This window comes from Diorhabda sublineata, chromosome 7 (genome assembly GCF_026230105.1).
Source record: "Diorhabda sublineata isolate icDioSubl1.1 chromosome 7, icDioSubl1.1, whole genome shotgun sequence".
Taxonomy (NCBI): Eukaryota; Metazoa; Arthropoda; class Insecta; order Coleoptera; family Chrysomelidae; genus Diorhabda; species Diorhabda sublineata.
The window spans coordinates 32400139-32415929 of NC_079480.1; the positions used below are offsets into that span (position 1 = coordinate 32400139).

Below are 15791 nucleotides of genomic sequence, written 5' to 3' on the forward strand. Positions count from 1 at the left end.
TGTTTTTGATTGCTATAATGATAAAAACGAAGGGTGTAATCATGCGAAAAACATTTTCCAACACTAACAACTGGATAAGCATCTTGCAGGTCAGTTGTTGGCAATGTACTTTCTTGAGGATCAACGCCGGTTTCATCAAGCCTCTCGGTATCATAATTTTCGCGCACAACGAAGAAAATTTTTCTCGATCTGCTTTCTGTTTGAAAATCGCGCGTTTGACGAAAAAATAAATACACGTGATACCTTACTACACCTCCTCCCTCTTTGTGCTGTGATTATTGTCAAACTCCTCCACCCTTTTTTCAGGCCTCACGTGATTAAAGAACAATCCCACACTCCCGAATTTTTGTTGTAAATTTGTTTCGCCATTTTATCAAACGACTACTTTCCATTACTGCTCCCCTTTATATTTACTGTTTTTCAAAAATCCAACCGAACATAGATACTCCAAAGATATGTTTCCTTTTTAGTTCTGCAAGAATATCTTTGAGATTTGGCATTTAAAGTGAATCTACTGTAGATTGCAGATCATATTGAAGTTGACCAATCAGGTTTGATTTTTGAATAATTTCGTCTTATTGTCACACCTTTTATGGCACTTTTGTAGATTGTAGTATGAAAAGCATTCGTCAAAAACATTGTTTCCAGGATAGAATCTCTTCTAGATATTCTTCGACAACGTTGCCGTCGCTTTTGTTTGACATATCTCTATGCAAATGGACTTCCAATGAAATTACTATTTTCACGTTGTGCACAAGAACACATATCTTCATATTTTTTTCCCGGAAAAGATATAAATAACAACCAAGTGAACTTTAGAATGTCCATGTTTTCCTGTTTTAGAAGTGGACATTTTTACAATCTTCCATGGTCTAGATTTTAACATGACAAAACTGATTTGCTGATCATTGCATAGGATCGGAGTCTCCAGTTTCAAAATGTGAATCATTCAAATTATCTGTCACTGTTTATACATTTGTTTCTACCTTGTGAAATGGTGATCAAGATGGAAACTAATCCAAAATAGTATCTAGTCAGCAACAGCTAAAATTTCTTCGGCAAAAGATGTACTGTAAATTAGTGTTATTTTTTGCGGGAGAAGGTTTATTGGTTGGATAATTTTGCATAAAACAGGTAGGATTTAGTTTACCTTCAGTCACTGAAGTGGATAACTTGGTTATCGAAACGTTCTTATCAGTGTAGTGGTAGTGTACGGGATCAGTATGGTGGTCAACGAGGCAAATCGAGTATTGGATAATAAGCAATTTTAATGATTAAAAAAATATACCAAATCACCATGAAACTATTAATTTATTTTATTGTCAAGCAGATGATTTAACCTCAACTTACCAATTTTTCATGATTTCGTAAACGTGTCCCTTATCGTATATAGTGACGTATATACCACGCTCTCTTCTATAAACCAAACCAAAATTTTGACACGCCAATCCTACAACGGGCGTATACACTAACGGCATTATATCGTGCACATATTTTCGAACGAAACTGAAGAATAATTTTTCGTTGCGATTCTAAAAAATATACGAAACAAGACGATCAGAGAGCCATCAATAAAGTTTCTTAGATATTTAAACGTTGTACCAAACAACATGTTGGTATTAATCAGATCGAGATCAGATCAAATCTTAAATTTGGTGGAATTTAAATGCGAATAAGTCCATCATTGCACTTGTATGAATGTTTTTTCACCTGTGAAGACAATTCGTTCCCAAATATTCAGATCACGTTATACATAATTAAGTGTAAACACAATTTTGGATTGCTTGTACTCATTTCCTGCTACTGGATAGTTTATCGCATATGTACCACTAGCTGTGGATTCAAATGGATGTCCTCTTGAAAAATCAATCATTGCAACATCTTGTGCATCATTTGTTCCTCCAGATTCAACCTTACTGCGAAAGGTCCCATCGCTTCCTCACTTTGGGAGCGGTATTCGCTATAAGAACTGGATGAGTTACCAGATTTTTTGACACACCAGCAATTTTCCAATTTGTCACAAATCAACAATTTTGAATACCCCAAAATACTCTTACAACTTTAGGGTTGTCGGAAATAAAATAATTTTTTTCACTGATGTTATTTAAGGAAGAAAACAGCACCGAATATTCAATTTGAATCTGTGACAGTATTTTATAATTATATACACAAAAAGAAAATGTCTGATTCCATTCAAAAACTCAATTTAAGAATATGATATACAATAGTTGCAAAAAATTTTACGCCAACAATTGAATTTTGTTTTTTTTTTGGGGGGGTATTAGGAATATAAGGACCTGAGACCCAGTTTTTATTCTATCTACTATTCTATATATACATTCAACTTTCAATTACATAACCATCGCAATTTTTAAGTAAATATTGATTACTACACTTACTAATAATGCAATCAGATACAAGTATTTGTTCAAATCGTTGTCTAATCTGTCCAAACATTGTTTGCAATGCTCAATTTGCTGTTCTTGAGTTTTTACTACTGGTGGTAACAACCCGTGGATGCCAAGTATCTGTCGTTCTTCGAAAGTAAAAGCCAATCCCTGAAAAATTAAATCAAACAAACCAAAGTTAATCTCATCCCTGATTGTGAGAAATAAATCGATCGTTAATGAAAAATCCTAAAAAACAGGTCGGTTGTTCGTAATAATAAACAGTTACAAAATTCTATTCTTTAGATTTACCTTTCCTGTCAATTTTGGTAGAGGAATTTGTAATGAATACGAAGTGTTTAAACGATCAAGAAAATCGTTATTTGATTGTCAAAATTATCTAGCCACGATTGTTTGCCAAATTTGTCGTTTAATAATTTATTTTTATGCGCGAGAGGATAATAAAAAATACTTTATAATCAAAAATTTAATGGCCTTTTTAAAAATTATTACAGAATAATCTAAGTACAATACAAGTTTTCGGCGTATCTTTAAGGCCGCTTCACATGGTGCAATACAACGTGCAATGCAATGCAAGACACGATATTTCTTGATCAAAAGCATACAGATCAGCTGACTTTCGGAAAAATTAGCTTCGTTGTTTTCATCGTTAAACTATGTACAAAATATTAGTGAAAATTTGAGGTTAGGAATTTGTTTTCTTTCAAAGCTCTTTGACATGATGCAATACAACGTGCAATGCAATGCAATACGCAATATTTCTTGATCAAAAGCATACAGATCAGCTGACTTTCGGAAAAATTAGCTTCGTTGTTTTCATCGTTAAACTATGTACAAAATATTAGTGAAAATTTGAGGTTAGGAATTTGTTTTCTTTCAAAGCTCTTTGACATGATGCAATACAACGTGCAATGCAATGCAATACGCAATATTTCTTGATCAAAAGCATGCAGATCAACTGACTTTCGGAAAAATTAGCTTCGTTATTTTCATTGTTAAACTATGTACAAACTATTAGTGAAAATTTGAGGTTAGGAATTTGTTTTCTTTCAAAGCTGCTTGACATTATGCAATACAACGTGCAATGCAATGCAATACGCAATATTTCTTGATCAAAAGCATGCAAATCAGCCGACTTTCGGAAAAATTAGCTTCGTTATTTTCATTGTTAAACTATGTACAAAATATTAGTGAAAATTTGAGGTTAGGAATTTGTTAGGAATATTATCGATACAATGTTGAGATGAGGCCATTGTTAACCAGGGGTAGTACTTTTCAGGCGATTTGTTCAAATGTTAAGTTATTTCTTTAGCTCGTTTTTAATAAAATAATTTTCATTTTGATATTGTACAATAAGTTGTGATATTTCGAAAGTCAACCTTCACTGTGATTGCAAGTTTTAATCGAAATATGATGAAATAATTATACAACTTCCCTTTTAGTTAATTTAGCGCCACTCTCGTTAAATAATTGTACGAATTTAATTGTTCAAATTAAAGAATCAATTGGAACATTTCACGTCCTTGTATCCATTATTACTTTTTCTACGATTAAAAACGTGATTCGCTAATTTCAACGAGATCCATTTATCTAAAGAAAAAGTAGGTGTATATTTTACCAAGATACAGGGTGTCCCCAAATTCGACTACCAACGCTCTAAGTGAACACGCAAACACAGATACAGATACATTTTTTATTTCGATAAATTTCCAATGGTGTATTCGATTGTCATTGAAATTATTTGACGATTATCAGGTTGACAAACTACTTGTTCTAAACATGAATAGATGAATCATAGTTTTCTCCAGAGGCGTGCAGCGGGGGTCCTACAAAATGATATTTGTTCGTTAAACTTCACGTTTTCTTCTAAAAAAATGTTACCTTCCATTACCCTACGTGGTCTGGCTAGTAAATAACGAAAAAGGGTTTTATTATAAAAATTATTCTTCATTTGAATACTCCCCTTCAATATACTTCCCTCCCCTCGCCACACACCTTTCCATACGTTTTTTCCATTGATCGAAGCAGTGCTGGAAGTCTTATTTGGTAAGCGCTTTTAAGAGCTCTGCATTTTACCGTTTCCATCGATTTCATCTTCAGAAACAAAAAAAGTCACACGGCGCTAAATCTAGTGAGTACGGCGGGTGTTCGAGCACTGGAGTGCGCATACTGGCCAAATACTGCTTCACAGATAGCGCATTATGCGCAGCGGCGTTGTCCTGGTGCAAAATCGGGCCGTTTGTTACGAGCTCGTTCTCGCAATGTTGCCAAAACTGACAAATAAAAAGTCTGGTTGACAGTCTGGAACCCATTCAGTCATCGCGATACCGTTAATGTCGAAAAAAACGATCAAAATTGCCTCGAATTTTGATTTGGTCTCTCGGCCCTCACTGAAGCACTTACACCAGTCAAAAACACGCGCACGAGATAGAGAATTGTCCCCATAGACCTCTTGCAATAACTTCAGCAGAAGTAACCTCGAATTTTCTAGCTGCCTCATTTAAATAAGCCCTGACCTTTCGCGGCATTGATAAGCGTACATTTTGGAAAACATCTTTGACTTTGGAAACAACTGTGTTGTTTATTGAAATATATAAAGAAAATGGATTACAATTTTGGAGAATTAGCCGATATTTATTCATTTAATTTAACTAATTTTTGCCATTATTGATAGAAGATTAACAGAAACAGTTTAAATATTAGAAGGAATAACGCTGGACGACCTCGAACAGTTAATGTTGAAAACACGGTTTTGAATGATATAGAGAATCAACCATCTTCAAGTATGAGATCTCTAAATCAAAGATTGAATACAAATAGGAACTCTGCATAGAAAGTTGCCAATAAACAGTTATTGCATCCTTATAAACTCACCAAGGTACAAGAGGTTTTACCAAGAGATTTTGGTTCTCGGATGGAATTTTCTAAATTAATATTATTTACCGATGATGCAATGTTTACTAGAGAAGGCATGTTCAATTTACGAAACAGTCGTGTATTACCAGAACTTCTCGAAGTTCTTCTTTATATGATATTTCAGCATGATGGAGCTTCTGTACATTTTCCAGTAAAAGTACATTTAAATGCCACTTAAAGAAGGAACTGGATAGGTCGAGGTGGGCCAATTGGTTGGCCAGCTGATCTCTTAAGCTTACTGATTTTTTTCTGTGAGCGCTTATGAAGTCTCTCGTCTATCAGAGTCCGGTAGAAAATGAGGAAGATCTTGTTGGTCGTATAGAATCAGCAATAGAAGAAATTTCTAATACGCCCAATGTTTTCCCCTTATCAACGGTGCGAAAAATCAGGGCTTGTGTAAACAAAGGAGTTAAATAATTCGAGCAGTTGCTTTTGCACCTATTTTGTATTTAAGATGTGTTAATTGAATGTTAAATTTTCATTCTGCATGATTTATTTGTAAAATTATCATCTGAATGGCATTAGTGTAAATTAAGAATTTCTGGCGTAGTTGTCATTTTTTCCGTGCAGTTTAACAAACAAATATCATTTTGTAAGACACCATTAACCTAACGATAAAAGTTGATTCGGAAGAAGCTGTTTTGTATTTTTCTAAATAATCACAAGAACGATCACAAAATGATGTTTTTCCCGAAAACTGTTAATTTTACAATAATAATAGAATTCAAAATTAAAAAAATCCAGTGGCGGAGAATTTCGGAGGTGAAAAAAGGGACCATGACATCTGTTGCACGCCTCTGGAAAAACTAGAAACTAGAAATTCATGTTAGAACGAGTAGTTTATAAACCTGATAATCGTCAATTAGTTTCAATAACAATCGAATACACCATTTGAAAAATATCGACAAAAAAATCATATTATTTTTAAAATGAAATAATAACACCCTGTATCTGCGTTTGCGGGCATAATTTGACCCAAAGGAATTCTCTTAAAGCGTTGACAGCCGAATTTTGGGACACCTTGTATAAACAATTAACGTACTTGAGATGTAGGCAATGTATTGATTCGAACTAGATTAAAATGCCAATGAAGAATGGCAACTATGTAGAAATTCAATAAAATTGTCGGCTGAATATCTTATTTTAAGGTCGACTCGATTTGCAGCTTAACGGCACACACGATTTTTTATCATTTTCAACTTGTTCAATTTGTATATAATGGTGCAGTGTATTTATTTGTTAAACGAGGCCTGTTTTTTTAACCTCCGTGCATGCGCTGTAGGCGACTGCGAAGTTCTCGCACTACATACTCCGCCATTGTTGATATTCAGGCGTCAGTCGGCGTTGTGCTACAGCCACGTAAACATGTCCGCCATTATTGAAGTGTGAATTGCGAAGTGTGAATCGTTTTCTACAGGCCGTAGTGCTGCAGAAATTCATCAGAGAATGAGTCGTGTATATGGGGAAAACTTCATGAGTTATGGTGTTGTGCGTGAATGGTGTTGAAAGTTTAAAGATGGCCTTAATGATGAAGGGGGCCAAGGACGCAAACCTGTCATTTCAGATCACCTGGTTCAACGAATTGGCAGGAAGGGTTAAAGAAAAACCGCAGATTCACCATTACTGCTTTGTCTACGGAAGTTTCAAGGTCTATTCATTGGCGGCAAACCTCTTTGAAAAGTTTAATATGACAAATGTTTCAATCAACCTAACCTAACCTAACCAAAAAATTTCGTTTTCGTTCTGATAACCCTATAGTTAACCGTCATAACTTATCTAGTGAAAAGAAAATTTAATCCACCACTTCATAAAAAAGACAAAATTTCATATTAGAAATAGCAGCTATGTGTCGAAAGAGTTTTTGTTATTTTGAATAAAATTGAAGAAAAAAAAATATTTATATAAACTATCGATTTCGTTGTTGGTAAATACTTTTTTGTTCAATCACCAGGTACGCACATAATCTTGAAAGTGAGGCGGGAAGTTCAAATCGTAAAACTATGAAAAACGAAAAGTGAATTGGTGGAAGGTTCTGGTACACTTGGTTTTTACAAAAACGGTCTACTTGGCAGCCGATATCGGGACCCATTTTGTGTGAAAAAGCATTGAGCTTGATGGTGACCCAACCTTTATCACAAGTTTTCGTTGGTTCAAAAATTTAAAATTACGACATGGGATGCGGTAAACTGAAATTCACGCCGAAAAATTGAGTGCTGACGCTCCAGCAGCAGTTTCTTTTCCGAGAACTTGAAGAAATATGTTAAATGATTTGGGTTTACAATGCAGATGAAACGGGCCTTTATTGGAAAATGGGCGAGTAAATCCAGAAACACACTATATGAAAAATATTCTTCTCAAGGTGAGAAATACGTTCGAGGTAAAGTTTTTGCCTCCTAATGTAACTTCTCTGTTCAACATATGTATCAGTTGTATCTTGGTCGAAGCATAGAATTGAATTAAAAGCTGCACCTCGCATAAACGACTGAAGCCACCAAAGATGAAATCGAAATAAGCGAGCATGATAATGAAGTTTCATCAAAAATTGTCATAACGTGTGGACAGTGATTATCCTGGCTTTGCTGAAAGACGATGAAATTTTTAAAAAATGACTACGTGGTGAAGACCTCACAGAGGAGGATGATGCAAATGAGAAACCAGAAGAAGATTCATGGTGAGGTATTCCAAGCACTGGATTTGGGGCTCCGATGGCTCTAACGTTATTACAACTGAGGAGAATTAGAGATCTAGTTACTATGAAGGGAAAGTCGACTTGAAGTAGACTAGTAGATTGAGACATTCTTTATAACAAAGGATTAATTTTGGTAAAAGTTTGATTAGATACACTTTGATTATATTGTAGCATGCAAATAAATACATATTTTGGTACGTATGCACTATGCTGAAAGCTGTTTTAGATCTTCCTTTTCCTTATTATATAAAAAAATATGAATAAATAAAAAATTTGATAATCCGAAGGATTTGAATTTATAATTTCCAAAAATTATGTACAGAAAAACTCTGATATAGTGGAAGTATTTTGTCATCTCAGAACTCTCTTAAATTAGTTGCTTGGTGAGCAAGTTAGGATGCATTTTGACACGTTCCCCTTATTTTTCATTACACTTCGCGAATCTCTTTTTTTACTTAAATATTTCGAAATTGCGTCGGTTTAGAGCATACCACTGGACCTTCACTATCATTCGAGGAACTTCACTTTGAAATGGCTAGATTTGGGTTGCTTCTGATACAACATAACTGGATACCGTATATCCGGATAGAATTAATCATTACTTTGTTTAATAAAACTAGATAACTGTAATTTTCTGCCAATCATCCATTATAATTTATGTAATTATATACCAAGTGTAGTTAATGGATTCTATGTGGCGTCAGATCGGCGCCTAGTACGATTTTTTGTTTTTGGTCAGCCCTAGTGACCATTATAAAAACATCGTCATTTCAAATAAAAAATAGTGTTGGTTCAATAAAAGATTTAGTATTTTTGTTATTTTTCACGTATAACATCACTCAATGTCACAAATCACTTAATAAGTCGTGTGACTGACACACAGATGGCGCTGCCATTGTCCAATCTGTGTACCAACTTTCAAAAGACTATGTGTAAAATTTCGATTAGTCAAAAAAACTTGACAGTTATTTAAATGAAGCTATTTTTGTTATTTTCGAAACAATGGATTCAAAACACGTTAAATCATCATCGCAAGTCGCAATTTCAAAATTTCATATTATCTTTATTACAAAAGTTATCTATCTATCAATGTAAATGAACATATAAGGTTTGGATACCTTCTCATTAGAAGAAAGCGTTCATTGTTTCTTGAAATAACTTCCATCATACTCAAAACAAACGCGCCCTTTTGGATATGATTTTACAAATGGAAAAACACCAAAATCGCAGGATGCCAAATCAGGGCTATAGAGTAGATGGTCCAATAAGCGGTATTCAGATTCTTGGACCATTTGTAGCTTTTATCTGAACAATATCCCGTTGAGTATAGATATACCACGACCGCATAAGTGTTCTTGAAATTGTTTTTAGTAGAAAATTCGCGATGAAAATTATAGAAAATAAAAGTTCGGTCAACAAAAGTTGATCTCAATTTTTTATGTATTATTGGTTATTGTTTTAATTTGTTCACTTTTTTATCGTTAATTTCATTGTTTTTACACTGTTGCTAAATCGTATGGGTCTTCTTGTCCTTTTTACACTTATAAATTCCATTGTCTTTTCTCTGTTGATATCTTTTTGCTTGTAGTTTCTTCATTTAGTTTTTATTCGTTTTTAATGATGTTTTGAGTCTCCGTAGTTGTTCTTAATCTATTCAACTTCATTTTTATAGTATTTTTATAGTAATTCAGCGGTTTCTTATTATATTTTTGATTTTTGCTTTGGTTTTTTCACTTTTTTCTTGTTATTTTCTACATTAAATGAACGTTCTAGTCTTTTCTGTGCCCCATTTCATCCACCGTCTTCTGCCTTTTGGTATCATCATCAATTTTTTCTATAGTTTTATCTATTTTCGCTTGTAGTTTCTTCATTTAGTTTTTATTCGTTTTTAATGATGTTTTGAGTCTCCGTAGTTGTTCTTAATCTATTCAACTTCATTTTTATAGTATTTTCATAGTAATTCAGCGGTTTCTTATTATATTTTTGATTTTTGCTTTGGTTTTTTCACTTTTTTCTTGTTATTTTCTACATTAAATGAACGTTCTAGTCTTTTCTGTGCCCCATTTCATCCACCGTCTTCTGTCTTTTGGTGTCATCATCAATTTCTTCTACAGTTTTATCTATTTTCGCTTGTAGTTTCTTCATTTAGTTTTTATTAGTTTTTAATGGTGTTTTCAGCCTCCGTCATTGTTGTTAATCTATTCAACTTCATTTTTATAGTATTTTCATAGCAATTCAGCGGTTTCTTATTTTATTTTTGATTTTTTCACTTTTTTTCTTGTTATTTTTTACATTAAATGAACGTTCTAGTCTTTTCTGTGCCCCATTTCATCCACCGTCTTCTGCCTTTTGGTATCATCATCAATTTGTTCTACAGTTTTATCTATTTTCGCTTGTAGTTTCTTCATTTAGTTTTCATTCGTTTTTAATGGTGTTTTGAGTCTCTGTAGTTGTTCTTAATCTATTCAACTTTTTTTGTTGTCGCATCAGGCGATTTTACAAACTGTTCACGCATCAGTTTATCATTAATTTATTGTTTATCTTCATAAAACAACATATTAGCATAATTCATAAACTTACGTAATTATAGATCTATTACATTAACGGAAATTACGTGGTTTGCGTGTTACCTTGACAGGTTTTTTCGAATAATCGAAAAGAATCTGCTATAAAATTACTTATAGACTTGATTTTGTGGATTGCTGACAATTTTTAGATACTCAAACAGTAGAATATTATCGTAAAAAAATTATTGAATCGTTTTAATATACACTGCCGCACAAAAGTTTTTGCCCACACCATAATCCATCATTAAGTTTCAAACTAATACGAAAATTTCTCTTTCATATTGTCAGGCGAAGATCGAAAGTTACAACTGAACACACTGTTTACTCCAACAATCAGGATTACACTGTTTGACGCGCGTTTCTATAACCAAGTTATCGTCTTCAGAGACTGAAGATAAACTGTTTACCTTCAGTCTCTGAAGACGATAATTTGGTTATCGAAACGCGCGTCAGGCAGTGTAATTGTGAGTGTTGGTGTAAATAGTGTATTCAGTATGAATATCAACAACGATTCCAGATATTCCAACTTAGGTGACTTACAAACCAATAAGAATTTGTTATTGCGACAAATTAACCCTTGACAGCATCGGCTGATTTGTTCATTATTCTTTAACTGTGAATTATGTTTTTGGTGTTTATGATAGTAGTTTAGTCCCAGTTATCCCAGTGAGTCTCTAAAACGTGATGTGATTTTTACTTTTTGTCCAGTTCGTATTCGAATTGTTTTTGTTCTTGTAAGTTTGAAAATTGGTTACAACCAAAAAACTATCGGTTGAAACTGGTTCATGGCGACCTCGACAAACAACAAACGATGAAGATAAACGTATTGTATTGATCCGTAAACGTTATTAACGACTCACGGGCCCAGAGATAGCAGCTCAGATCAATGAATCTAGATATTCATCTGCCTTTGAATACTTCTACAGTACAAAGGAGATTGAGAGAAGCTGAACTTTTTGAAAGGGTGGCAAAATAAAATTAAGAGGTTGCAGTGGGTTTAAGAACATAAAAATTGAACGCATCATGAGTGGAAGAGAGTGATTAGTCAAAGTTTGAGTTTTTTGGGTCTAAGATAAGAGTGTTTGTAAAACTATAGTTCAAAAGACTAACCGATGTTAGATTTATGTGTAATCCGGACTCTAAAACACTCCGCAGGTTCGGTGATGATTTGGAGACGTTTTAGAGGAAGGGCAATCGGAGACCTGGTTAAAATTGAAGGAATTTTGAAGAAAGAAGGTTATAAAAAAGTTTTAGGAAAATTTGGTACGTGTGGCAAGCGCTTGATCTACAGAAAATTTGTTTTCCGGCATGACAACGTTTCCAAGCATTCCTCGAAACTGTGTAAAAAGTATTTTAAAGAATAGGAAAAGAAAAATGTACCGAAAGTAATGATTTGGCCGTAACAGTCGTCCGACTTCAACCTTATTGAGTTGTTGTGGGACAAATAGGACGGGAGAAGTCGGAAAGCAGTGTCACATCTTTGGAATAACCCGAAAAACGAATGGCAGCAATAGTTTTTGGTTTGATTTAGTTTATATACTCGATTAGATATTCTTGACTCGGCTCCTTCGTCGCCTCGTCCATAAACATCTATCTCGTACCGTATTAAATAATTTCCCGGACTTATAACGTAAATAACCACATTTCCAGATTACCATTGAAATATACTAATAAAAGCAAGGATTAATTTAAAGTACTCAACCCTTTGAACTATATCATTTAATAACGAAATTAAAATAAATTTGTAAACAATTCACAAATGAAATTTTATACATACGTCGGCTGTTCAAGTAAACATTCATCATAGTGATTTTTTTCAACCGTATAAAATGTCGATGTACTTAACATACTTGATTGTTTTAAAATAAAAGTTTAAATAGTTAGAAAATGCCATTTGATACATGTCTCATTCAATTTAAATTATCTTATCAAGCAAATATACACAAATGACTAGCTTTCAAATCCATACGAGGCATATCAAGGCAGCAATAAAATGTCCATTGGCGTACTTATTAACCTCTTTGAATTGTTTGTGTTAAATTGCAAATGACAATCGTTATTGAATCACACTGTATATTAGTGTGGGAACTAACACGGCTACTGATCTCTACAGCACTAAGCGACGGTCTACATATTTTAAACTGGTCCCGAAAGTGTTTTGCAGTACGGAACTGTCACTTTCACTACATGGAACTCTCAAAACGCAACTTTCGATATGTACATGAATACAGAAGGAACAACTTTTAGATGGCGTCGTCTAAAAAACTATTTGATATCATCATCATCATTTAAATCCTGAATTACTTGGAAAAAATTATTCCTTAAGTGATCAACAAGCAACTTTAGTTGCTTGGGTGTTACTCCATTGATGATTATTATTTATTTATTCAAGACCATATTGGGCATTAATGGTTTCATGATAAGATATGGCTTTTCCTTAAGCTCGGAAATTATAATTTCGTAAACGGCAAATCAAGCGGCAATTATCTACGTGCTTTGTTACACTTATTGTTTAGAGGGAACTAATATTCCAGGGGATGGCTCGTTACATTGATAATTAAGTTAGCTTATCACCTGGAATATTGCTTAGATATTGTATGGATCTTCAAACTGTAATAATAGATAATTATCGCTTCAATTGCTATTCAAGAAAATATGAATCCCGATGTCTGGCATATGGTAAGAAAAGGAGTGATTCCTTTGGGATTATTTTTAAAGCATTGGTCACGCTTATCAACTTGACGTGATGCTTTTCTTCGTGCAGCCATGCATTTTCAATATTCGAATGATTTCCGTTTACGGAAATACCATTGGCTGGTCTGGGAAATGCAGGTAGCACTGGTCTACATACCATGTACATGGGCGAGTTTTCAAATAATAAACACCGAGAGCCCTGAACTCTGTTGATCGGGTTATTAAATATCAAATGAAAATCCAAAAATTTTTCTTACGATCGGTAACAGACGCAAATCAAAAACCCAAGGAGTGGAACTTTGAGAAACAGCCCTTTTAATCCTATGCCCAAATCAACTATTCGTAAATAATATAAAAACAAAACTTTTCACTATCATTTTCATCTCGCTTTTATACCGTTAATAGGGTATCAAGTTAACCTTTTCTTACGACACCGTCTCCCTACGGATCCAAATGGCTCGTACGATAAACCCCAACTCTGAAAATTTCTGTCCGAGCCATTTGCGCAAGTCTTTCGGCCATGAATTTTGTCTACGGCCGACCGAACGTTTATGTATGTTTAACCATTTGCTGTAGCACCTCTATGTTTGTCTTATGTTCCGTCCAAGATATCCGCCTGTAGGCGTACATTTCGAACGCATAAATTTTCTTCTCTGTGGCCGCGTCCATGGTCCAACTTTCGCAACTTGTTTTTTAGAAGACAGTCTTTAATAACAAATGACAGCTTCTTTTTAAGACAGACACTATCTACCGACAATTGATGTTTTTATGAAAGACAGTCTTCTAAGATAAGTTTTATAATTTGGCAAAACGTCATTTTTTAAGGACTGTCTCAAACTATAAATGACAATTAATTTTTATTGTAAAAGACAGTCTTCTAAGGTATAGACAGTTTTCTAAGCCATCCCATGTCTTTATGACAGTCTCTACAGAAAAATGCCATGATGCAAATGATTATTTGGATTTTGTAAAATACAGACTTCTAAGGCAAGTTTTATAATTTGACAAAAACGTCATTTTTTAAGGACTGTCTCAAACTATAAATGACAATTATTTTTTATTGTAAAAGACAGTCTTCTAAGAAATAAACAGTTTTCTAAACCATCCCATGTTTTTATGACAGTCTCTACAGAAAAATGCCATGATGCAAATGATGGTTTGGATTTTGTAAAATACAGACTTCTAAGGCAAGTTTTATAATTTGGCAAACCGTCATTATTTACGACAGTCTGAAACTACAAATGACGATTTTTTATTGTAAAAGACAGTCTTCTAAGAAATAAACAGTTTTCTAAGCCATCCCATGTCTTTATGACAGTCTCTACAGAAAAATGCCATGATACAAATGATTATTTCGATTTTGGAAAATACAGTCTTCTAAGGCAAGTTTTATAATTTGGCAAAACGTCATTTTTTAAGGACTGTCTCAAACTATAAATGACAATTATTTTTTATTGTAAAAGACAGTCTTCTAAGGTATAGACAGTTTTCTAAGCCATCCCATGTCTTTATGACAGTCTCTACAGAAAAATGCCATGATGCAAATGATTATTTGGATTTTGTAAAATACAGACTTCTAAGGCAAGTTTTATAATTTCACAAAAACGTCATTTTTTAAGGACTGTCTCAAACTATAAATGACAATTATTTTTTATTGTAAAAGACAGTCTTCTAAGAAATAAACAGTTTTCTAAACCATCCCATGTTTTTAGGACAGTCTCTACAGAAAAATGCCATGATGCAAATGATGGTTTGGATTTTGTGAAATACAGTCTTCTAAGGCAAGTTTTATAATTTGGCAAAACGTCATTATTTACGACAGTCTGAAACTACAAATGAAGATTTTTTATTGTAAAAGACAGTCTTCTAAGAAATAAACAGTTTTCTAAACCATCACATGTTTTTAGGACAGTCTCTACAGAAAAATGCCACGATGCAAATGATTATTTGGATTTTGTAAAATACAGTCTTCTAAGGCAAGTTTTATAATTTGGCAAAACGTCATTTTTTAAGGACTGTCTCAAACTATAAATGACAATTATTTTTTATTGTAAAAGACAGTCTTCTAAGGTATAGACAGTTTTCTAAGCCATCCCATGTCTTTATGACAGTCTCTACAGAAAAATGCCATGATGCAAATGATTATTTGGATTTTGTAAAATACAGACTTCTAAGGCAAGTTTTATAATTTGGCAAAACATCATTTTTTAAGGACTGTCTCAAACTATAAATGACAATTATTTTTTATTGTAAAAGACAGTCTTCTAAGAAATAAACAGTTTTCTAAACCATCCCATGTTTTTAGGACAGTCTCTACAGAAAAATGCCATGATGCAAATGATGGTTTGGATTTTGTAAAATACACACTTCTAAGGCAAGTTTTATAATTTGGCAAACCGTCATTATTTACGACAGTCTGAAACTACAAATGACGATTTTTTATTGTAAAAGACAGTCTTCTAAGAAATAAACAGTTTTCTAAGCCATCCCATGTCTTTATGACAGTCTCTACAGAAA

The 15791-nt window shown here is 33.6% G+C and overlaps 1 protein-coding gene across 2 annotated transcripts in view; it reads right to left on the reverse strand.

The window, feature by feature from the left end:
- LOC130446962 (NADP-dependent malic enzyme-like) overlaps positions 1–15791 on the reverse strand; it is a 56302-nt gene that overhangs the window by 8233 nt on the left and 32278 nt on the right. For both annotated transcript variants that reach the window (XM_056783524.1, XM_056783525.1), the window contains exons 3-4: positions 2400–2558; positions 1351–1532 (exon numbers count right to left, since the gene is read on the reverse strand). In XM_056783524.1, coding sequence (XP_056639502.1) covers positions 1351–1532; positions 2400–2558 — 341 coding nt within the window. The remainder of the gene's footprint in view (positions 1–1350; positions 1533–2399; positions 2559–15791) is intronic.